Source organism: Labeo rohita, chromosome 13, assembly GCF_022985175.1.
Source record: "Labeo rohita strain BAU-BD-2019 chromosome 13, IGBB_LRoh.1.0, whole genome shotgun sequence".
Taxonomy (NCBI): domain Eukaryota; kingdom Metazoa; phylum Chordata; class Actinopteri; order Cypriniformes; family Cyprinidae; genus Labeo; species Labeo rohita.
Genome location: NC_066881.1, coordinates 22,254,670 through 22,281,081, shown reverse-complemented (window position 1 = coordinate 22,281,081; position 26,412 = coordinate 22,254,670). Strand labels below are relative to the sequence as shown.

Below are 26,412 nucleotides of genomic sequence, written 5' to 3'. Positions count from 1 at the left end.
AAACTGATCTGTCACCAAGGCCTTTAAGAGACGCATTACAGAGGGCTAATTTTATAACAGTTCAGACACAAGCAGGGAGGACAGCAGGCTGTCGCCAATACACACAAACTGACAAATAAATCTGGGCCATACAGTATTGTCAGCTTGTTTGGTTTGCCTATATTGACATGCATTATAATCCCAGATGTTGCGCATGTTTATAGCCTGTTTCTTGCCATGAAAAAAAGTCATTCTTATTTGAAAATATGTAATATATGAAAAGGATGTCAGTATGCGCAGTCAAGCATGAACCATTCAAAACCAGCAAAATATAACACAAATTGCATTGCATATTGCACTGAGAGGGGGAAAGGCAAGTCATGCAGGGAACAAAACAAGCTCACAGCATGAAAGGTATGATATGAAGAGATCAGCCATCTTAGCCCAGTACCTTTTCTGGGAAGAGAACCATCACCTGCATACACAATGAACTGAAGTGTACAAAGCACTACAGTACAAAACAGAAAAAGATGAATAATAGAATGACAATAACCAACATACAAAGAATAATTGTGATATGTGGCATTGAAGGATCAGGAAACTTCTCTGTGTATAAACTGTTATGAGTCATCCAAGCGTCTCAAGACAGTGTCCTTGACCATACAAGGATTTCCGTGTCTGCCTACCCCCACATTGCCCAAGGCGGTAAATGACTCTGAGCGCATAAGATAGCGCTGTGTGTTTGTTGGTTTTCAGGGTTGCAGTCTCCCACAGGAAAGTGGGCTGCTGACGTTGATTCTCCAGGAAGCCCTCCACTAGTGTAATTGGGGCTGGGCCAGACTTGTAAGGGCAGGTTGCTTAATGGGATCTCCCATGACATCTCTAGTGTTTTTCTCACTCAACACCAATGATTTGTTGCTAATGTTACTTGCCTCCATTCGTCGGATGTAAGCATGATATGGCAAAAATCAACAACCCGGTTTTGTAAGTTCTGACGGAGGCAGAAGCAAATGGGGATAATGTTTAGGGAGAAACGACAATGACAAATGGCCTAAAACACAAAGATACTCATTACTATTCTCATCAGGTTAATGTTTTTCTTATAGCTTGACTTCAGCCTGCAAGAAACCCATCAGCACTCAACCTTAATCGTTTTCTTTACAAGTGGATGAAGACCCCCATCGACTCTTTAGTGTTTCCTATTTGATTAAACTTAAGAGTTTGCATCATCCTCCATTTTCCTCAAGAAAAAACCTGCCTAAGCTGATTTTTTTTTTTTTTTTTTTTTTTTTTTGCTCCTGCCTGAAACATTGTCTAGACCAGACACAACCTTTGTGTAATAAGTAGCACAAATGTGTGGAGTACATCAAATATCATGTGACATCAGTTTACTATTAGAATCACTGATTTTAATGGGTTTTATCCACCTTATTTTTCCCGTAAGAGCAGGAGCAGCCATTTGTAAATTGTATGGGTCTGGCTTCCGGTCTCATCCACATCAAGCTATTTTAAGCTGTACAAAAAAGCTTGTTTTGCTGCTTGATATTGCAAATTAGTTCGTCTTACCATATTATTTTAATGGATAATCTTAAATATGAACACAGTGGACGCAACAAAGTGACCGTGGCAAATCATTTGAACTGTGTCAGTAAATCATAAATTTTGTTGCATCACGCTGTTCACGGTCAGTGTAGACACAGTGAAAAAACTAAACCCAACTCCATAAAAAAAAAACACTATTTTGTACGCTGTTTCGTAATTTTAACACTCCAATTGGGTAAAATGTAATAAACTGCCATGAGAGTGTGGAAAAACATTTCAAAATCATGGTCTCAGTTGGTTTTACAAACCAGCTCAGGCCTGTTTAAGTGTTTTTTTAATAGTATAAAACTACTATAATACTATTATTTGTTAATAATTACAAACGTTTTTGTCCACTACGATAGACACAAAAAGTAATTAAAGCTGCAAGCAGCGTTGAAAGGGCCCTCGCACCCTGGCTCTCCAGTGAATGGAGAGCAATGTGCATTTAATGTGGTAAATACAGGAGGAATATGTCAAAGTCATTTATATGTGTCAAACTTCTTGCTGCCAGGTGGTGGCGCTATGATTGACATGTAGATGTCTTCAAGCCAGGCCTTATATAAAACATGAAGTTTTGTGCAGATAGAACATGGTATGTTAGTGCAAAGCATGACGTATCCTGTTGCCAACAGGTGGCACTATGATTATAACTGAATATTGGCCTTTAGATGTGTTCAGGCCAAGACTCTTATTGAACGTGTGAAGTTTGGGGCCAATCGGACATTGTAAGGCTGAGTTACAACAACTTCCTTTTACGCCACGGACATGCCCTTCAACGAAAACTCAAGATCTTTGCAATTTAACATTGCAAAGGCCTATAGTGTAGACTAACCAAATATAATGTTGATGTCATTAAATTTCTAGGAGTTTGTAAAAATACTATGCCTGAAAATGGCAAAAATGGCTCAAAACTTGCAGAGTTCAAAATAACAGACTTCCTGTTGCATTTGAAACTTCGTATTGAGAGACTTTTTTGTAGGTATTGGTGTGTTACATGTGTCTACCAAATTCCGTACATGTATGTGAAACCATAGTTCGAGTGGAACCTCGTTGAAATTTTATAGATGGCACTATCAAGCCATTTTGCCACATCCACTTCTGAAACCCATATCAGATGTACATTTTCACCACTTCTGGTGTGTGTGCAAAGTTTCATGAGTTTGAGCATGTATAGGCCCTCAAAATTGCGATTCATTTTGGAGAAGAAGAAACTGAGCAATTCGAATAGGGTTCTCGCACCTCTGTGCTGGGGCCCTAATAACAGGAAATCAGCGTCAATTATGAACAAGCACGAAAGCATACACCAAGAGACATTAGCCTCTGCTCTGACTGAGAAGATCCAAATAAACAATAGTAAAGAATGGCAAGGATGAGGAGGAAGAGTCACTGGCCTCAATATAAAGAATTGAAACTGGTCAGCATCTCACCTGAGTGTGTTAGCCTTTAACCCCACAGAACGACAGAGGGGAGACTGCTTTTGATGAAGCCACAGACAGAAGAGGTCTAAATGCAGAGAACTCAATACTGCAACCTTTATCAACAATAAAACACATCTAAAGATCGAACCTGAAACGCAACAACAAACAGCACAGATGTACACAGAAATGTATGAAAATATCTTACAAAACTAGAGTTCCATTAAAAAAACAACATTTTCATGAGTTTGATTTTCCTGGTTTTCCTGGACAGTATTAGTGATGTTTCGCATTTGTAATGAAATGATGTAATGACGTTTGCTTGTGTTAGACACAGCAAGTGCAGAGTGATCAAATCAAGTTTCCTAAACATCTGGATATGAACACTGTTAAATCAGCTACAGTAGATACGATAAGTTCATCTGTTGATCAAATTTGCTGTCTTCTGCAATGGAGTGTCTCATGGAGATCTTTGCATATCACTCACAATGTGTTTGACACAGTGACAATTACACTGTTGTTCTAAAGCATAAGCGTAGGCCAAAATAATCTTAGACCAAAAAGCTAAGCCACTGAAATGCAGTTCTTAACCGGTATTCAAATGTTTCTTTAGGCCGTTCCTGAAAGTTTCCATTGTCACAATTCATTCGGTTCTATCACATCACGGAATCCTCCTGCAGTCTGTTCCTTCATGACATCACACGTTTCTTCTGCTACACTGTGCAAGTCTGAAACCATGTTCAACAGTTCAGGGGAGGTAAAGGAGAAGTTACGGAACTCGTCCTGATTGATGGATGGGATAATGGACTCGTCGATGGGCGTAAAAGTAGGATCCTCTTGGGTGAAGTCTGGATCAAAGTTATTCACATCTTCTGAAGTTTTCTGGATTTTAGATTTTAAATATACATCATTAAATTTGTTATAAATGTAAATGCAGATTATTTACAGTTGAGGTCAAAAGTTTACAGAATCTGAAAAACGTTAATTATTTTACCAAAATAAGAGGGATCATACAAAATGCAATGATCCACAGCTGTGTGATAGTTGTTCATGAGTCCCTTGTTTGTCCTTACGAGTTAAACTGCCCACTGTTCTTCAGAAAAATCCTTCAAGTCCCCACAAGTTCTTTGGTTTTTCAGCATTTTTGTGTATTTAAACCTTTTCCAACAATGAATGTATGGTTTTGAGATGCATCTTTTCACACTGAGGACAACTGAGGGACTCGTATGCAACTATTACAGAAGGTTCAAACGCTCACTGATGCTCCAGAAGGAAAAAACTGTGCATTAGGAGCAAGGGGTGTAAACTTTTGAACAGTACATTTTTCTTATTTTGCCTAAATATCATTTTTTTTTTTTTAATTTAGTACTGCCCTTCAGAAGATACTTACATGTTTCCCAGAAGACAAAAAAAAAAGTTAAATTTACCCTGATCTTCAAATTAAAAAAAAGTTATCACCCCCCGGCTCTTAAAGTCATTCTGAAGCATCAGTGAGCGTTTGAACCTCTTGTAATAGTTGCATATGAGTCCCTCAGTTGTCCTCAGTGTGAAAAGACAAATATCAAAATCATACAGTCATCTTTAGAAAGCGTTCAAATACACAAAAATGCTTTTCTGAAGAACAAAATCACTAAACAAAAAAAAAACAGTTGTGGATCATTCAGGTAATTAATAAATAAATTACATTTTGCAGATTATGCAAGGTGTATGTAAACTTTTGACCTCAACTGTATATATAAGATTAATATTATGATGAATTTTTACATCTTATTTATTTAATATGTTTATTTAAACTCACAATTCTGGGCTTGAAAGGTGGTTCAAGTTCTCGCTGGTTAAGTTTGTCCCAGTCAATGCCAGTAAAAAATGAGTGACTGGTAACAGCAGTCTCTCCACCCTCTGCAGGCACACAACCCAGACGACGGGATGGATTCTTTGTCAGAAACTGAGGAGAAATAACACCAAAACATGATGTCATGCACATGTCTGTCGAACACTGATCTACTTCTAAATGCAGAAAACTATACACACCAGGTATCTATCAGTTTACATATCACATAAAAAATATGAAAGTGCCCAAAGGTATTGAATATTGTAAATCCTATCAAATCACCATACTGAGATTAAAACTACAGTATGTCACGCCAGTAATCAGACTCAATTCCTATGAGAATGTGGATAACGCAATCGCTTATGGGAGGTTGTCAAGAGCATCAATGTGTGGTATCAAATATAACCAAATCAGATTAAATCAAATCAAATCACGCCCTTCTTCTATAACCGTCTAAAACACAAACATGCACGTGTACATAAAAATACACACCTGACACCCATTAGGAAGCACAGCTGGCTACCATACCTCATCGACCACTAACAAACAACACTAACAAACTCGTTGTTGTTCAGAGGGATCATCCAGTTTTAAAGAAAACACAAGGGATGTACCAATTTTAAAATTCTGTCAGACAAGCAGATAGTTTCATGTTATAGCCAATATTAAAATTCGAAATTAATCTCTATAAATAAATAAAATACTAAAATCAATCATTAAAATGTTACAATCACAACGTTATAATATATGTAAAAAAATAGTCAACTAGTGTTTTTAAAGATTAACTTCAGGAGAGTGTCATACAAGAGCAAAAGTAATTTATATGTTAAAATGTAGGGGAAATTATGATGTATCCAATATTGTGTCTGATAAATAAAAAAAACAATATTGGCAGATAACTGGTATGTTATATGGCCTGTTGTTTCTTACAATGGTTTGGGTATATTTCTGGTCTGTCTCCATAAGATGTGCAGCTGTGCAACAGGAATGAGGTCTGCTATTCCAGAAATAGAATGTTTTTGAGCCACTCTATTGATCTGTTCTTTGACTGCTGTAGTTCAATGTCATGTTGGATGACCTATGTTTAAGGATTTTTTTTTTAAAGATATCGTGACATTCTACAGTTGAATTTCCAGATTCAACTTCTTCAATAACTACACATTGCTCTAGGGAAAAAAAAAAAAAAAAAAAAAATATCATATCTAGGATTATTACCAGTATATCTCCCCCACTATTCTTCACAGTGAGAGCAAACACTAGAGTAGGAGTAGGGGGTTGTGTGCATGTGTACAATTGATGTGAAGGGTTTTTATTTTTAGCTACGGTCATGTGATAGCAGAGGATTGTGGATCGAGGCTAAATATAGTTATGTAAGAGAGGGGAATAGCATGAGGAACAGAGAGAGAGATCAGATGGAGGTATTTACTGTTTAGTGATGTTCATTGTTGCATGAACTGACACTTTAATTCACACCATATGGCTCCCACCAATCAGGACAGATAAGCAATCACTGCTCCATTCAAGTCAATTCATGCCTGTTTGACTGCAGGGCTCTTAAGCGAACGCTGAGCAGCTCACCCCTTTCAGTATGTCCACGGCATTTGTGCTGAGCCAGGACGCGTAGATGATCTCTTCAGTCAGGATGGACTCAAAAAGGTCATCCTCATTCTCTGCCTCAAAGGGGGCGTGGCCAGACAACATCTCATACAGTAGCACACCGAGAGCCCACCAATCAACTGACGGCCCGTACAGCATCTCCTGAAGGATCTGTAGGACCACATAAAAATTACATTTAGTACATTTCACCAAAACAGACACCTACAGAAGCAGTTTATATCTAAATTAATGCTAAAAATGATTTGACATCATCTTATTTTATATTATATTATATTATGTTGTATTATATGAACAAGTGAAGAAGACATTGAGTATTAGTAATATTTCTATACTATTTAGTATGTACTATACCACAGTTTATTTACTACATTTAGTAAACTTTTTACCAAAACAGACACAGATAGAAGCAGTTTATATAAAAATAAATATTAAATCTAAATATTATATTATATTATATTATATTATATTATATTATATTATGGAGCAACAGACACTGATTGTTCGTTTAGTAATATTTATTATACATACTATTAGTATGTATTATACTATAGTTTATATACTACATTTAGTAATCCTTTCACCAAAACAGACACCAACAGAAGAATATTATATCCCAATTAATGCTAAACATTCTATTCTATTCTATTCTGGAACAAGAGACATGGAGTAATATTTATATAGTATTTATTTAGTATATACTATACTATAGTTTCACCGAAACAGACATAATAAGCAGTTTATATCTAAATGCTAAATATATTATATTATATTATATTATATTATATTATATTATATTATATTATGTTATGTTATGTTATGTTATGTTATGTTATATATGTTATATTATTAACTATATATTTTGGAACAACAGACATTAAGTGTTAGTTTAGTAATATTCATATACTATTATAATAATTACTAATATTCAGAACTAGCTTATATTTTCACCTTTCAATTTAATTTTAGTTAGTAATTTTATGTAATTTTTTAGATTTTAGTAATTTTAGTAAAATGTAATTTGAAATTTAATTCATAAAAATGTATATTTAAAAATACTTTAATATTATAAAATAATTGTTCTACTTCAACTTAACCTAAAAAATAAATGGAAATATTGAATATAAAAATACGTAAGTTTTACATCTAAAATGTAATTTTATTTGAGCTTTATTCAATGAATGAAATCAATGAATCTAAATTAAATAAATCAATGAATGAAAACCTTTTAAACCTTTTTTTAACACTATAAATTAATGTATTAAATATATCCGTAATATTTATACTTTTACATTTTTAAATAAATATATTTCTGCTATACATTAAAATAAAAGAATGGATCTATTTGTGTGTTGAGACTAATAATTTCACTGAACGTGACTAAAAGTTATCTCATACTTAAAGTTTATTTGACACAATGTGAATGTAGCATAACCAGGGCATTTATTGTGACAATAACTTTTTGGGCCCCCCTTTCCTATTAATATATACTATTACCACCCCAAAAGAGCAAAACGAAATGAATCATAATCCATAAGAGCAGCAGCACTGACAAATTTCTGTGCGCGTTTGATCTATGTGTGCACAAGACTTTGAGTTTGTACTCTGTACTGTATGTGTGTGTTTGTTTGTATGCAAAACAGCGGGAGAAAAAAACTGATTCATAGATTGCTTGTTATATTTATTTGCTTGGTAGATGTATTTTTAGGTTTTGTTTTTTCTGCTGTTGTAGGTCCCCCGTAGAATAAACAGCCTAGTAATTACTTCTACTTATTGTAATTGCACCCCCCTGGATGTGCGTGCATAGGCATGTGCCTACAATGCCTATGCATAAATCTGGCTCTGAGCATAACACTGATTCTTCTAGAATTTTATGATGCATAATTTTGTGTGTATTTCAGACAGCCGTTGAGTGCGTGTTTGAATCACCTCTGGAGCAATGTAGTCTGGGGTTCCACAGAAGGTTCCTGTGACAACACCTTCAAACATTCCCTCCTTACACATGCCAAAATCAGCCAGTTTACAATGACCATCCTTATCCAGCAGAACATTATCCAACTTCAGATCCCTGAAATAATACACATTCACATATTACAATATGCCCAGATTCAGTCCATTATGGCAGAGTGAGAGAAAGAGGGAGAAATATTATGTTAATATTTATTATTTACTTTTTAAATCACTTGAATGCATGAATACCTGCATTATAAAGAAAAATTAAAATTGGCACTTCATGTCAAAATGATTGCTTGCCTCTGACATACATACACACAGACACATTCAAAATAATCTTTACACTTTGTCATACATTGATATTCAGTCCACAGTAACTGCATGAATGCTGATACTTTGCCATTTGTCCATTATCAGAACTGATGTAAGCCATCTCATATTTTGCTCTCTGCTTCAGCGCTAGTGCTATTTTCCATTCAAATCAGTATTACACTGCAGCTTTAAAGGTCTATGTGCTAAAGGTTTGTGATAATGGAAATGCTGAGGTAAGAATTAGTCTCACGGTGTTAATAAACCTCAGAGGACACAGAAGTGGCAATTAAAAAAGAGAAGAGGAAGGAAAACACTTCAGAGGACATAGAGAAAACACAAAAGGAATAGTTCAACCGAGAAACTACATTTCTGTCATCATTTGCTAACCCTCATGCTGTTCTAAACTCATTTGACTTTCCTTCTCCCATACAACACGAAAGGAGAATGAATACTGGTGTAGACCAAGGACAGGTTTGGAGAAGGGCAGCTAGAAAATGTTATCCAAGATGTTCATGTCTTTCTGCCTTCAGTTGCAAAGAAATTAAAGAAGTTCACTTCCAGAGCAAAAATGTACAGATAATGTACTCACCCCCTTGTCATCCAAGATGTTAATGTCTTTCTTTCTTCAGTCGTAAAGGAATTATGTTTTTTGAGGAATACATTTCAGGATTTTGAGTTTGAACTTCCAAAATGCAGTTTCAATGCAGACGTTCCCAGCCACAGTAGAAGGGTCTTATCTAGCGAAACAATCGGTTATTTTATTTTCTCATTTTCTCCTCCAACTTCAAAAATGGTCCTACATCGCTGTTTTACCTTTTTTTTGTAAAGGGTGTTTGATATTCTTTGCATGTTCACTTTGCAAACACTGGGTTGGGACTTCTGCAGTGACATAGGATGATTTTGAAGTTGGAGAAGAAAACGAGATGGGAGTTTTGAGACATACCCTAACTGTCTTGAACCGGAAAAAAAACTAAGTTCAGGCAGATCTGAACAAGACGAGCGTTTGAGGTTAAAAAGTATATAAATTGTACTTTTTTTTAGAAAATAACTGATCGTTTCGCTAGATAAGACCCTTCTCCCTTGACTGGGTTTGTTTAGAGCCCTTTAAAGGTGCATTTAAACTGCATTTTGGAAATACAAACTCAGGGGCACTATTGAAGTCCACTATATGAAAAAAAAAAAAATTCATTCTTCAAAAAAGAAAGACATGAACATCTTGGATGACAAGGGGCGAGTACACTAACTGTAATTTTTTGGAAAAGTTTCCAGGATTTTTCTCCATATAGTGGATTTCAATGGTGGCCCATGGGCTGAAGGTTCAAATTGCAGTTTCAGTGATCCCAGTCGAGGAACAAGGATCTTATCTAGCAAAACGATCAGTTATTTTTTTAAAACAACAAAATTTATATACTTTTTAACCACAAATGCTCGTCTTGCACCAGGCATTACATAATCATGTTGGAAAGGTCACACGCGAAACAAGAAGAAAGTACCAACCCAGTGTTTACAAAGCAAACATGCAAACAAAGTCAAAAGCCCTTTACAAGAAAGGTAAAACAACAATGTTGGAGGAATTTGAAGTTGGAGGTGAACATAAGATGTTTTTTGGCCTACTCTTCCTTTTTAAACTAAAGTACACAGATGAGGAACCTTCCCAACATGATTACCTAATGTGTGAAGACATTTTTATTTATTTTTTTAGAAAATGACTGATCATTTCACTAGATAAGACCCTTATTCCTCAGCTGGGATCGTGCAGAGCCCTTTGAAGCTGCATTGAAACTGCAATTTGGACCTTCAACCCATTGGCCACCATTGAAGTCCACAATATGGAGAAAAATACTGGAATGTTTTTCTCAAAAAAAAAAAATAAAAAATAATAATAATTTCTTTGCGACTGAAGACAGAAAGACATGAACATCCTGGATCAAACTGGAGTAAATTATCAGGAACGTTTTATTCTAGAAGTGAACTCAAAGATGTCAAAGATGTTTAGAACGTCATAAGTGGAAGTAAATTATACCAGAATTTTCATGTTGAATTAAATATCCTGTTAATTGAGTGCTTTTTTCTGTCAAACCTGTATACTATTCCCTTGCTGTGGAGGAATATGAGAGCAGACGTGATCTCCGCTGTGTAGAATCTGGCTCTGTTCTCTTCAAACTTTCTGGATTTCTGAATATGAAACATCAGATCTCCTCCATTCACAAACTCCATTACAAAAAACAGACGCTCCTGCAAAAGGAGTAAGAAATTAAGATAAAGATTCAGTTAAAAGACAACAAACACTAGATTACCATCTTCAACAACAGGAAATTCAGCTCTATAAAGACAGTCTTTTAGCCAGCCAGACAGTTAACCCAGCATGTCACAGCCATTAGAAGATAAATGGGGGAGGCAGACAAAGCAGAGACATAAATAGTGTTTAGTCAGTGAAGATGACTGTAGGAAACACAGGATTATGGGATTGTGAGGGTTGGAAGGTGATCTAAAACGAAGTGCATCATCAGTTTGAATTGACAGAACTAAGTCTCTGTTTGAGTTTAGCACAGCCAATGCATCAAACTGAGACCGCACAACAGGGGACCACCCACAGTCGCTTTACTGATCGTATGAAGCATGATGACAACAAAACAGGAGCGCTAGTGAAACACATGATTTTCAGTTTGTGAAATATTTAGCAGAGTAAGACAGGGGGAACATGGCCTCAATAAGAACTGTGTGCATTTACCACAAAAAATGCACCATATTTAGAAACGACTTTTGCAGGTTTAGTATAGGAAAACGTTGCCATATGGCAACAATGTACAACAGTGAAAAATGGTGCAAAATTACTTTTTCTATTAAATTATGATTTTTTTTTAAATTCAAATGCACATTTCTTTTAGAAATTGATGTATCCAGTCTTAGCTTCCATCAAAATCTGCCACACACACACATACAGACACATAAACACATGCACAAACACACTCATTATTACGGTCACTGAGGGCTAACTCATCCTCATTGTTATCACATGGAAGAGGCAACTCGGCACTCTTCCTATTGCCCTTTCCGTAAAATGTTGTATTCATTTTTTGCAAAGACTAAGTAATTTCCCTATTTATACATAAATACACATATATTACAATAAACAAAAAAAATCCCAATGGGGAAATACATTACTTCAATTCCACTGTGGTACAGTGTTGCCGTATGGCAACATACCTATTTTTCCATAGTGGTACAGTTTTGCCATATGGCAACATTGACATTTTCTCATTTTACAGAAAAATTATGTTAGATAATATTGATTTCTGAATAAAAATATGTAATTTACTAACCAAAGATGATGCAAAAAAAATCTCCCTTGAGAAGAGACATTCAGAAATTAGGTTTACAGAGAAACTTCTCGAGCACTTCAACGGGTGTCCTCCATGTTGGGGTGACAGTGGAAAAAAAGTGTTTGGAGGAACATTCAATGCAGTCATGCAGCTTAAAAACAGCATATCATTGACTACTTAAGGCCGGCCCTTTTAATTAACATATTGCAATATATTGTATTTTTTTTTCAGAATAACAAGGAAATAAGTAGAAAGTAATCGTTGCCATATGGCAACTCCGTACCATATAGGGTTAAATTTTATGTTATATATAAATCTTTTGAATATATGTAAAATATTTTAATATATTTTTGACTTATTTTTCTTAAATATATACATGTATGTGTTTGTATTTATATATACATAATAAATATACACAGTATACACAAGTATATTATGTAAACAAAAAAAACTTTTATTTGTTTGACAGCATTAATTAATTTCTATAATCTCCCCCTCACCCCCAGATAAATGCTGACCTTTGGATCTTTCCATTCATCAAAGAATCCTGAAAAAATGTACTCAACTGCTTTAAATATTGCTAATAATAATAATAATAATAGTAATATTAATAGTAAATAAATAATAAATAGTATGAGAATGCATCTAATTTGTTGTATAAGAAAATAATGAAACAGAGCCATTTTGCATTTCCACTGGGACAAGAAGCCCACTATGGTAAACGTACAGATAACTTTTGGACATATTTCTTTACAAACATTCACAGAGACTGCCAATTTTTTCCATACCAGTCTGTTACCGTGGTTTGCTCCATTTCAAAATTTAGCCTCCCCTGAATGTCACATAAAAATCAATACTGACTGTGCCTGGCTGCTTTTCATCAGTCGGACAGTTACTTCCCGTGTAAGCGAGTGGCTCTTCACCAAAATAAGCTAAGCGGACCAGATTTGGACCATCAAACCACCATGGCACATCCACTAATGACCAAATTCATCACATTAACAAATACAGACATGCACATTCACTGTGCAACAGTCCCACACACCGCAGGCCCTCCTAGATCACTGATTTCTGCCACCGCGTTGCGGTGCTATCTAACGTAACATGGCCCCCAGAGGGTCGCGAGTGTGCTTTGTATGTCGCTCACGTGTGAAGGTTTAAGAGATTGATTGTGTGCGTCAGGGCTGTGAAGGAGCAGAGAGACAAACCGGTTCATAAATTCCTTTCCTCATTACAAACACACTACATACAGCAGCGAGACCTTGAGGATGTTCCTGCACATCCATGTTCACGTGGACAGCGCAGTAATAAATCCAGAGGTCATCATGTCAAATCTGTTCTGCTGGAGTGAACATGAAATCTATGTCGTCAAATCCTTTTGCAATCAATGCGTGCATGAGTGTTTGTTAAAACCTTGTGTACACTCAAGGTGAAGTAATTAAACACGTTAGTCTTATAAATGCTACAGAGTGTGTGTTTTAAGTGGGTCTGTATGATCGTAAAAGCTACATGGGGGGGATTCAGGTTTGACCTTTCTATTTTAGAGGCTTCAAGCAAAACACACAGGCGGATTATAGCGGACCTTTGATCTCTCACAACATGCAAAGGGGAAGTATATACACAGAAAATGCAAAGTAGAACGTAGTGGAGATAACATATGGATGAAGCGTAACTTGCTTTATTCTCTACTGCCCCCTACTGATAATGTGAAAGCTACATCCTCTCATTTAAAGAACAGAATGTGTGAATGTGTGCATGTTTCTCACCGGTGTCTGGAAGCAACAGTAAAGCTGAGTGAGGTAAGGATGAGTGGAAGCGAGGGATAACACTCGTTTTTCTGTCATAGTGCACTCCACATCATCATCCTGCAGAATGATGTCTTTCTTCAACACCTTCACGGCAAACACTTGATCTGACTCGTTCAACCGGACCAGCATCACCTATTTACAAACAACATCAACAGTGTGACTTGTGAAGTACTGTACATGTGAAGTATTCTTTTTATTTGTAAAGGTATATTCACTCATTCGCATATTTTTGGCACAAAATTTTCAGCATAATATTTTTAATGTGAAACAGCACAGCCCATTGAGGTATTTCACACCGTTCAGAAGTCATTTGTACAGCAATGAGCCAATGTTTTTTTTTTCCAGATCATATTTTGTATGTACACTACCAGTTAGAAGTTTTTGAACAGTATGATTTTTAATGTTTCTTTAAGGAAGTCTCTTCTGCTCACCAAGCCTGCATTTATTTGATCCAAAGTACAGCAAAAACAGTACAAGTTTGAAATATTTAAAATAACTGTTTTCTATTTGACTATATTTTTAAACGAAATTTATTCCTGTGATTTCAAAGCTAAATTTTTAGCATCATTAAATCATTACATCACATACTTCAGAAATCCTTCTAATATTCTGATTTGCTGCTCAAAAAACATTTATTATTATTAGCATTATTTTGAAAACAGCTGAGTAGAATTTTTCAGGTTTCTTTGATGAAAGTTCAGAAGAAACAGAAATCTGAAATAGAAATCTTTTATAACATTATAAATGTCTTCATCATCACTTTAAATCAATTTAAAGCATCCTTGCTAAATAAAAGTACTAATTAAAAGTACTAGTCAGAAATTTTTACTAAAATTAAACTGACTCCAAGCTTTTGAATGGTATAGAATGGTAAATATTTTTATTTTTAAGATAAATGCTGATCTTTGGATCTTTCTATTCATCAAAGAATTCTGAAAAAATTTACTCAACTGCTTTAAATATTGATTATAATTATAATAACGTTTTTATGAACAGCAAATCAGCATATTAGAAAGATTTCTGAAGCATCATGTGACTCTGAAGACTGGAGTAATGATGTTGAAAATTTAGCTTTGATCACAGGAATAAATTACATTTTTGAATTTATTCAAATAGAAAGCAGTTATATTAAAAATTTTGCAATATTACTGCTTTTGCTGTTTTTTTTTTTTTGGATCAAATAAATGCAGGCTTGGTGAGCAGAAGAGACTTAAAAAAAACATGAAAAATCTTACTGTTAGTGTACTGGTAGTGTGCATGAATAAAAACTTTTATAAAAACAGTTATATTATATATAACGTTACTAGATATAATATTAATATTGTAATATATAATTATAATATTGCCATATTATATCATATTATAGCCTTCAAACAGGTGTGAGACTATACCATGCAATTTCTTTCAGATGAGGATATAAAATTCAGCCATATTGGACGAGATATAAAGAAGAACAGTCTTAAACACAGACCTTGCCGAAGCTGCCTTTTCCCAACACCTGCAGGAGTGTGAAGTTTGAGATTCCCAGCTTTCGACTTTTCTCTTTTCTTGACTGTCCTCGATCTCCTCTCACACTCAGTGTACGGGACTGAGTGTCTATACCTGAGAGACCCTGAGAAGATAGACAAATTATTTTTTCACTACAGATTGATTACTCATTCAGTACATTCTGTTATTTAATATTATAGGGATATTTCATCCAGAAATAAAAATTCTGTCATTAATTACTCACCCTCATGTCGTTCAAACCCGTAAGACCTTTGTTAATCTTCAGAACACAAATTAATATATTTATGATGAACAGCTTTCTGACCCTGCATAGACACCAATGTAACTGCCATGTTCAAGGCCCAGAAAGATAGTAAAAAACCTGACACCAGCAGTTTAACTGTAATTTTTTCTCTTCCCTGTCAGCCGACGCACATGGCGTTATTTTTGTTTTCTTAGCGCACAATAAGTATTCTCGTAGCATCATAAAATTATGGTTGAACCACTGATGTCACATGGACTATTTCATTGATGTCCTTGCTACCTTTCTAGGCCTTGAACGTGGTAGTTGCATTGCTGTCTGTGCAGGGTCAGAAAGCTCTTGGATTTCATCCAAAATATCCTAATTTGTGTCCAGAAGATAAACAAAGGTCTTACGGGTTTGGAACGACATAAGGTTAGTAATTAATGACAGAATTTTCATTTTGGGGTGAATTATCCCTTTAATCATTCTGTTGATGGTCCTGTATTACTTCTGTTTACTTCACTAAAGTTTTGTTTTGTTATTTTCAGTGCATGCAGCTGAGAAAAATACACAGTTATGTGTGTAATGTCAACAAAGCACAATAAATTAGATTTACACAGACAGAAAGATCACATATTTCACCTTTGAAAAAGATTGAGTGCACATGTGTGTATTTACCACTGAATTCCGTTTGGTCATTCCGCCCGGCTGAAGACCCATTTCTGCCAGTTTATTAGCCAGTTCTACATTGTTGACTCCACAGTTTGGGGCAACGTTTCCCTTACAGCGGATATGGACATTCATTCTACAAACTACAGACGTGAAAACACAACAAACACCAGCTGAGTCTCACAAAACAGCTTCAATAAAACTGATGGATAGAATTATGGTGACCCAGGAGGGATAATAGAAAGAGGGAAAAGTACTTTTGCAGTGCAATCCTTGCCGTACGAGTCCCCACAACAAAGACCCACAGTGGTCACAGAAGGTAGGAACCTTATAATTGTGGATGCTGAACTTATGGGGAACGTTTATACTGAAACCCTGATTTGTAGTCTGTAAAAAAGGAACAAAACATAAAATTAAAAGCAGAACATTTCAGCAAATTCCATTCCTGACCAGCAGGTGGAGAAATGGCATCTGTGTATTTTAGGACACAAAAAAAAGTGTCACTTCACCAACATATGACACAATTAGTATGTGTGTTTCTCAGTAATTCTATGACCAAAATTCCTAAAATTGACCACAGATGAATAGAAAAACCCAGTCAAACCATACTGTGAAACTACACACAAAAACAATGGACTACAAAAGTGTTTTAGATAAAGACTGCTTTGCATTACCTGTTCCTTCGCAGGTTTCTTCATGCGTGGACATACCGTAACCACAAACTGATGGCATCGCTTGTGTACCACACAGGTGCAAACTAACACACACACACACACACATACAAACACACACAGCTGATTATAACCTGTAATACAATCAATTTAAGCACAGATAATATAAATTAATACAGAGACAGAGTGTCGGCTCACCTTGACATTGGTAGCCCTGTTTTCCAAAAACACCCCTAGAGCAAAGAAAACACACAAAACATCACATACAATTAAACAAAGAGTGTTCAGCCACTCACTCCAAGCATTTGCACACGAAATAAGCTTTCACTTGCATATTTTACACCTCTCAGTTTGTTTTTTATGTGTGAACAGTGCACTACCATATAAACTCTTTGCAGTGGAAGCAAAACGTTGGTTGCTTTAGGAAGGTTGACATGAACTTGTGTCCATTTACTTGGTGGATTTTTCTTCTAACCGCCTGCTGCCGTTTTCGATTAAATTCTTTATAGGGACGCGCGTTTCCTCCAGCATCATCTAAACACAGAGAAATGAAAAAGGTTCTATTATTTCATGATGCATGATCTTCTTATACATAGGTATTTCCTGTAATGTCGTTTAACATTCTGTTGACTGTGAGACGGAGGAGAGACACATTACGAGCCCCCAGATCACTGATATTATTAAGTCTAGTCTATTCTCTGCAGACCTAACCACAGGCCTTAAAAGGAAGCCAGCTTCACACCCCCTGCACAGTGGGTGTGCGCTTCTCACACAGAATACACTTCACACATATGATGCTCTGACAGATGCTCTATCTAAAAAAAAACTGTGACTGAAGATGGCTTTGTGTGTCTTAGTGTGTCATAGCATGGGTTGTCAAGTCTAGTAGCATTTTAACATTTAGTGAAGTGTTATCTCTACAGCAAGTTGAGGAAAGTAGTGTATGTTTCCACCAGCATGGCCTAGACAGCGGAATTCATCAAGAGATTTCAGCGTCTACTATGTCATGGGCTATGAAACAGACCATACGCCTATGTGTTCCAGTCCAAAAATAAAAATGTCATACTGACTGTCAAACTGATAATTTAAAAATGTACAAGTAAATTTATAGGTCTGCATGAAAAGATTAAAAAGAAATAGACACTATATATATATAGTTCAGATGCAAAAGCAGCTAAGAGCCATCTTGGTCAAAAATGATATTATGATTCTGAGTGAATGCTCTCGACACATATTATACGTCCATCAAATACTTTTTCTTCAAACTCGCTAAAATACCAGCCTCGGCCCAATCAGAATTACCGGTACTTACATAGCAACCTATACATCTGAGCCTGATAAAAATGCATTTTTTAAAAAAGACATCAGATGGATTTAGCTGGTTTTGCATCTGAACTCTTCATATATATATATATATATATATATATATATATATATATATATATATATATATATATATACACACACACATATATACACACACACACACACACATACATATATATATATATATATATATATATATATATATATATATATATATATATATATATATATATATATATATATATATATATATTATATATATATACATATATATATATATATATATATATATATATATATATATATATATATATATATATATACACACACACACATACACACACATATATATATTAAAATATTTTAATCGCGTTATTTTTCATATATATACACAGTACTGTGTATATATGAAAAATAATGCAATTAAAATATTTTAATATGTATGTGTGTGTGTGTGTGTGTGTGTGTGTGTGTGTGTGTGTGTGTGTGTGTGTATATATATATATATATATATATATATATATAGTACTGTGCAAAAGTTTTACTGTGCAAAAGTTTTAGGCCACTAGTATTTTCACCAGCTAAAAAATGGTTTAAAGTAAGTTATTTCTATCTTTTGCTGTAGTGTGTCAGTAGGAAACATCAGTTTACATTTCCAAACATTCTGTTTGCCATTAATTGTAATAATCTAGTGAGATTTTTGTTTGCACAGGCAGTCTGACAACAGCCAGTGCTCCACACAGACATCTGATCTCACCATCATCCAGTCTGTCTCTGGAATGACATAAAGAAACAGAATAACTGAAACAGACTAAATCCAGAAGAACAGTACTGTTAAAATTTTTAGGCAGTTAGGCACAAAAAATGAGGATGCTGTCAAAAACAATGTCATAAATAGATTTTCTTTATCAATGAACTTCTATTAACTAAAATAAATCAGCATTTGATGTGACTATCACATGCGTTTAAAGCAGCTTTTGCCCTATGTTCACTTGTGCATAGTTTTTCAGATAGATTTGCAGGTAGGTTATTTGAAACATCTTGGAGATGTTGCCACAGTTCTTCTGAATTTAGTCTGTCTCAGTTATTCTGTTTCTTCACGTCATTCCAGAGACAGACTGGAGGATGGTGAAATCAGATCTCAGTGTGGAGCACTGGCTGTTGTCAGACTCCTTGTGTAAACAAAAATCTCACTAGATTATTACAATTAATGGCAAACAGAATGTTTGGAAATGTTAACCGATATTTTTTACTGACACTCTACAGCAAATAATAGAAATAACTTACTTTAAACCATTTTTTAGCTGGTGGAAATACTAGTGGCCTAAAACTTTTGCACAGTACTGTATGTATGTGTATATATATATATATATATATATATATATATGTGACCCTGGACCACAAAACCAGTCTTAAGACGCTGGGGTTCATTTGTAGCAATAGCCAAAAATACATTATATGGGTCAAAATTATTGATTTTTCTTTTATGGCAAAAATCATTAGGAAATTAAGTAAAGATCATGTTCCATGAAGATATTTTGTAAAAGTCCTGCTGTAAATGTATGAAAACTTAATTTTTGATTAGTCATACACATTGTTAAGAACTTTATTTGAAGAACTTTAAAGGCACTTTTCTCAATATTTTGATTTTATTGCCCCCTCAGATTCCTGATTTTTAAATAGTTGTATATCGGCCAAATGTTGTCATATCCTAACAAACCAAACATCAACGGAAAGCTTATTTATTCAGCTTTCATATGATGTATGAATCTCAATTTTGAAAAAAATGACCCTTATGACTGGTTTTGTGATCCAGGGTCACATAAATATATATATATATACACACAGAGAGAGAGAGATGATTTTAAAAGAAAGAGACCAACAAGAAAAAAGGAAGAGCTAAAAAATGAGAGACAGGACTCACCATCTACAAATGAACCTGTGAGAGTAACCAGGATGTAGACCTTACCCTCAGGTTCGAGGTCAACCTGCAAAGTAAAACAAAGCAAAAAAAAAAAAAAAAAAAAAAAACAATATTATTATATATTAATTTAGACATTGAATATTGAAGAAGTTATATTTTAAATTTAACTTTAACAACAAAAAGTTTGGACAGAATCATTTAAATACTCATTTTCATATTTTTATATTAAATTGATCAAAACTATTAAACACAAATAGAAGTATGGAACTTTATGGAAGGCCATTTCTGCCACTGAATAAAAAAAAATTAAAAAGGTAATTGTGACTTTTTAGCGCAGTTTTTTTTTTTTTTTTTCTTTTTTTAATTATTCAGTGGTGGAAATTCCTTCCATAGGAATTACATTTTATATTCTTAGAAATGCTTATAAGAAATAAGCACTTTATGACCACATTTCTATTTTTAATTAAGTGTGACAGTATGAGTAATTCCTAACTAAGAAATACTTAATTAAAAAAGTAGAAAAAAAATTATATTCACGACAGAAATGTTGATGACTTTGCCATAACCTGTTAAGACTTCACAAATTTCCATGATATTCCCAGGCCTTCCAGGAAACATTTTTAAAGTTCCCTGGCATCCATTTTAATTAGTCCGTGAATGTGGGAAGCCTGTTTCAATTCACATTGTTTATGTATATAACATTTTTGTATGACAAGTCTGTTTTTTGTTACAAATTCAGGCAAACATGCACACGTTGAAAACGATATCTGTGCCAAATAGAGTCCATTCACACAACCCACTTGTACCATCCACAGCTTTTACACCACGGAAAATGTAAATGAGGTCAGGCAGAAGTGAAATATCAGAGCTGGACTTCAGATTACCGTAGAGCAAAACGAGAAGAGAGATAAACGGAAAGAGAAACTCAGAAATGGAAACAGACAGCGAGGGGTAAAGGGGGGGGCGTTTATGAGCCTGTGGTAAACTTTGTGGGCGTGTGACGACCTGCATGTGATACAGAACTAAACCCTAAGCGCTTGTGTATGTTACGAGAGAATCATGGGTAAAATAAACTATAGGGATGCGATATTGCATGCAAACAGCAGAAACAAGGGAGGGGCCAACTAGATTAGCCAATCAGAAAAGCTCGCGACCTGTCACTCATTTTGTGTGTATGGGTTTGCTGATATCTTTGGATTCATGTGGTTGAATGGATGGTGGTGGTCTAAACAGATGTCTGATGATAATCATCAAAACAGCATGAACTACATCTTTACAGAAAACTTTTGTCTGTTTCTTAGTCATATATGAACTAAATCTATTTAGATATTCTTTTTAAACCACACTCATACTTCCTTACATTTGGTCAGAACTGAAAGCATAAAAATTCACACAGATTATGACACTATTGCCAACACAAACAACATCCATTTTTATACACTTTTGATGTTAGTTTCACTTACTGATAAAAATCATAACAGAAACTGCTGGATTCCTAGAGGCAGTTCCCATATAGGGAAGCTCATACACACGCAAACACACTCTCACTTGTGTGTGTGTGCTGTTTTCAACTGCAGGTTTCACATACCATCTGTCCCAAAAGCCTGCGGCTCTACACAGAAACAAATACACACACACACTCACAGCAGACTGAAACTTGGCACAAAATGCCCACATCCCAGACAGAATGAAAGCAGAGTATCATTAATTAGCGGTTATGTGACCTGCAGCTGCAGAATCAATAAAAATGAGGCTGTGTATCTCTAAGGTCTGAACGCATGTCTGTTTTAATATATTTCAAAATGTTATTTATTTCTGTGATGGCAAAGCTGAATTTTCAGCTTTTCATTACTCCAGTCTTCAGTGTCACATGATTTGGTGCTCAGTAAACATTTATTATTATCAGTGTTGAAAACGGTTGTTCTGCTTAATATTTTAAAAGAAACCCTGACACTTTTTTTTTCAGGATTCTTTCAAAGTTCAAAAGAACAACATTTATTGTAAATAGTAATCTTTTTGTTCTGTATTTGAAATCCAGATTTAAAATATTTTTGGTTAGATGCTTACAGTTGAGGTCAGAAGTTTACACATGCCTTGCAGAATCTGCTAAATGTTATTTTACCAAAATTAGAGGGATCAAACAAAATGCATGTTATTTTTTATTCAGTACTGACCTGAATAAGATCTTTTTACATAGTTTCACAAGTTTACATACACTTGATTCTTAATATTGTGTTGTTACCTGAATGATCCACAGCTGTATGTTTTTGATCATGAATCCCTTGTTTGTCCTGAACACGTAAACTGCCTGCTGTTCTTCAGAAATGTCCTTCACAAAATGTACACATCTTCATTCTGTTCAAAACACCCCTGGCTCTGAATGTATCGTTTTTCTTTCTGGAGCATCAGTGAGTGTTTAAACCTTCTGTAATAGTTGCAGATGAGTCCCTCAGTTGTCCTTAGTGTGAAAAGATGGACCTCAAAATCATACAGTCATTGTTGGAAAAGGTTCAAATACACAAAAATGCTGAAAAAGTGTATGTAAACTTTTGAACAGGGCTTTTTTTTTTTCATTCAACTATTATTTTCTTTTGTGGACTATATGTAAACTTTTTTATGTGAAATATCTTATTCAGGTCAGTACTAAATAAAAACTAACATGCATTTTGTATCATCCCTCTTACTTTAGTAAAAATAATTAACATTTCCGCAGATTTTGCAAGGTGTATGTAAAATTTTGACCTCAATTGTATTTTTTTGTTTTTTTTTTTTTTTTGCATTTTAAATGCGTACATGCATAGCTTACATGACATTTCCAGCAATGTCATACTTCAACCTAAACTATTTACTTTTTCTGTTTTTTTTAACAACAACTCTATTTCATGCTTTGCAGTTTTTGACCTCAAAGAACTGAAATTAGATTAAAAAAAAAAATTCTAGACAAGCACTTGTATCCAACAACCTTGGAAGTACAACCTTGTTACTGTTCACTGGATGAACAAATGTTCAAAATTTAGGACACATAACAGTAAAAACAAGATGACCAGTCACTCTAAAAATAATGTTCCTGTGCATTTGTATTCTGGGAAAGGAGAACTAATAGCACTTGGGCTGAATAATACAGTTACAAGACGACTTTCACCACTTCTGCTGAGGACAAGCAAGCCAATTTGCATGTTCAGCCTGGTCACTGAAATGCTGACACTTGAGCTACTGTGTCCTGGTGACCCTGCAGCAGAGTTGAGTTAACGCACTGATACGAGCCAACTCTGAATGCAGCATGTAGACACATGGAACTTGTGGTGCTTACACCACAGAAGGTGCTAAAACCACACAGCAAGATGTTTCAGCTGGTCTTAGCTGCAACCATCCTACGGAAAGTCTGAGTGCGTAAATTCTGAGTCCAATTGTATTGACTGACTGTGCATTAAGCCTCAACTTCCTTTCATTTAAACACTGATCATGTATCAGGATCGCTTCATCTGTATCTACAGCTGCAGTCAAAAGCCTGATTCTGGATCAGTGAGAACTGCTGCACTGTAGGACATATGGGTGTAAGTGTGAACCCACACAGATGATGGAAGACGATAACACTCATACCCAATACAACTCTGCTGTTCACACACAGGGGAAAAACACAACAGCACAAAACAAAAAAGACTGCACAAAACAAAAGAGACTACACAAAAACAACACAACGAACAAAAACAAAAGAACACAAAAGAGCATGACAAAAGGAAGACAGCACAAAACAACAAAACCAGCCGTGTGCAACTTAGGGGAAACTAATGTAATACCAGTTTAACCAATTTGACATGAACTATAGGCATGAAATCACTATTGTATATGACCACCACAAACCTAAACCGGCGGATTTTCCTTTGATTTGATATGTAACAAAGCCTTTCAAAGCTGTATTTTTTTTTAAATCCAAAATACATCAAAAGTTATTATTACTGAAATATTATTACTATTAAAATAACTGCTTTCTATTTGAATATATTTTAAAATGTAATTTATTCCTGTGATCAAAGCTACATTTTTATTTTATTTTTTTTTTAAAAACCAGACAAATACATTTTTAGGATACTTTGATGAATAGAAAGACCCAAAGAATAAATTACATTTTAAAATATTTTAAAATAGAACGCAGTTATTTTAAATAGTAAAAATATTTCAAAATTTGACTGTTTTTGCCGCACTTTGGATCAAATAAACGCAGGCTTGGTGAGCAGAAGAGACTTACTGTCCAAAAACTTTTGACTGGTAGTACATTTGAAGAAAATGATTTTTTTTTTTTGAAAGTAGGCATATCATAACTGCAAACGGAGAGGCTGTTAATTCCTAATGTGTTTTTAAACTGAATACACAAAGATTGCACAAAATCAAACAGGCCACATTTGCCACAACTGTGATGAAACAGTCCAATCAACTTTAAAACAAAAACGACGTATGCATTAGCCTATGTTTTACGTATACTGAATTAAAAAAAGTTTACCATTTCATAGCATTCACATGACTCAAACAGTAAAGAACAGTGCTAGCAACATCAATATAATGGTTTGAGTCCCAAATAATGGTTGAACTGTTAAAATGTGTACTTTAAAGCCAAATGCATGACCCTGAATGTTGAACCAAAGAGTTTTCAAAATCAGTTGTAGGTGTGCGGTATGGTGATGGTGGATGACCTAATTACTCCAACCTAGTAAATTTGATAACCATAATAAATTCATGCATACAGTTTAACATGTTTTCAAGTAGCGTTAGAAGTGGCATGGCTTTCTTTGCACCTGATATTAATTTACTGACTTAATTTTAGATATTAAAAGTAGTAGATTTCTAAACTAAACTTTTTCATTTGCTGCAAGCAAAGATGAGAATATTGGATCAAAGCACAAAACAAATAACACTGAGTTACAGACATTGAAATAAAATGTTACAGCACCCCCCGGACTCTCTATTTTGTATTTTAGCATGCTGACAGTTTATAGGTCCATCACTGTCTTTCCTTATGTGATTCGTCTTTAGTGTGCACCCAAGTACTGCACTAAATACTGTTTTGCATTGTGGTCTTGTTATCAGCATGCACTTTTCTACAAACAAATCTCTCCAATGCCACCAGATGAATAATAACCTCATCATTTGAAATTTTACTCATGCTCTCACCTCTATTCTGTATATAGAATAATAACTCTATCCATAGATGCTCACTGTCTGCACCATCAGAGCAAACATATCTTGTCATTTCAGAACTTTTCTATCTGTATAATTCAAAGAGTCAGAAAGTTTCAACGTGAAAATCAAACCTCAATGAATTTTAAGCAAAGCAGTTTCTTACGATCCTTAGGGAAAGTGTATGATCAGCTTGTATATGATAAACATTCCTCACCCATCCTTCAAAAGACTCTTCTTTGTTCGTGGTCTTCATCAGATCATCAAACTGGATGGTGCAGTTGGCCACGAAGTCATCGTACCCGATCGGTGCGTCATGAAAAACGGCCAGCTCTACCTGCTTGCCATTGTTGACGTTAACGCAGAACTCCTCGTTATAAGTGGGCATGTTAGTTTTCTGCTTGGTGTGCGTTTGTCCGATTTTATACTCGTCCACTTTCACTACGATGTACGGGTCTAGGGTCTGGTTCGCCTTGGTGAACATCACGGCGTGTCGCATAGAGGTGGTCGTGGGCTTCAGGTCCACCGCTTCGCCGATGCGCAATTTCAGATACCCGTTAAACTTCATGGTGTCCTCTAAACTCGAGCCTAGCAAATCTAAGCGTACCCGACTTACTGAATTTTAGACATTGTATCACTTAAACGGTAAAGTGTAAATGCGCAAAAGCACACCAGTTAAAAGTCTCTGCATCTGAAACAAAGCGCTGTTTCAAACACCTGCTTTGCGGAAGGACTCAAGCGAGTGGGCAGAAATAGGGAAGTGAAGGAGTTCACGCCTGATTACACGTCTCTCTCAAGGGAGTCAGTCACAATAATAAATGTTACTTTCTCAGTCGCTGTCTTTAAAGTTTTCTGTTTTATCCGTAGGTTGCGTTATTACGAGGTCGCCTTTGCAAAGTTTTCCTCGACACTTTCACACTCGTCTGTGTTTGCTGAATTTTGGAATTTTGGAACGCGTGTCAGACAAACTTTTGTATAAAAAGTTCTAAAACTATTTCAGTCGAAGAAACAGCGATAGGGCGCTGAGGAAACTGTCCAGATATTGTCCTTAAAATAAAGCCACGGGTGGACCATCTCTGAAGTAACGTTACCTGCATGT

At 35.2% G+C, this 26,412-nt stretch overlaps 1 protein-coding gene across 1 annotated transcript; it reads right to left on the bottom strand.

Annotated features, from left to right (window-relative positions):
* Positions 1–3,067: 3,067 nt before the first annotated feature.
* Positions 3,068–26,412, bottom strand: prkcha (protein kinase C, eta, a). The gene is made up of 14 exons (XM_051126221.1): positions 25,531–26,412; positions 20,142–20,205; positions 17,272–17,425; positions 17,090–17,124; positions 16,895–16,977; positions 16,478–16,607; positions 16,230–16,363; positions 15,291–15,431; positions 13,778–13,951; positions 10,769–10,923; positions 8,353–8,491; positions 6,388–6,576; positions 4,777–4,923; positions 3,068–3,860 (listed from the first exon to the last, which is right to left on the bottom strand). The coding sequence occupies exons 1-14, from the start codon at positions 25,879–25,881 to the stop codon at positions 3,615–3,617; spliced, it is 2,142 nt and encodes a 713-aa protein (XP_050982178.1). The 5' UTR covers positions 25,882–26,412; the 3' UTR covers positions 3,068–3,614.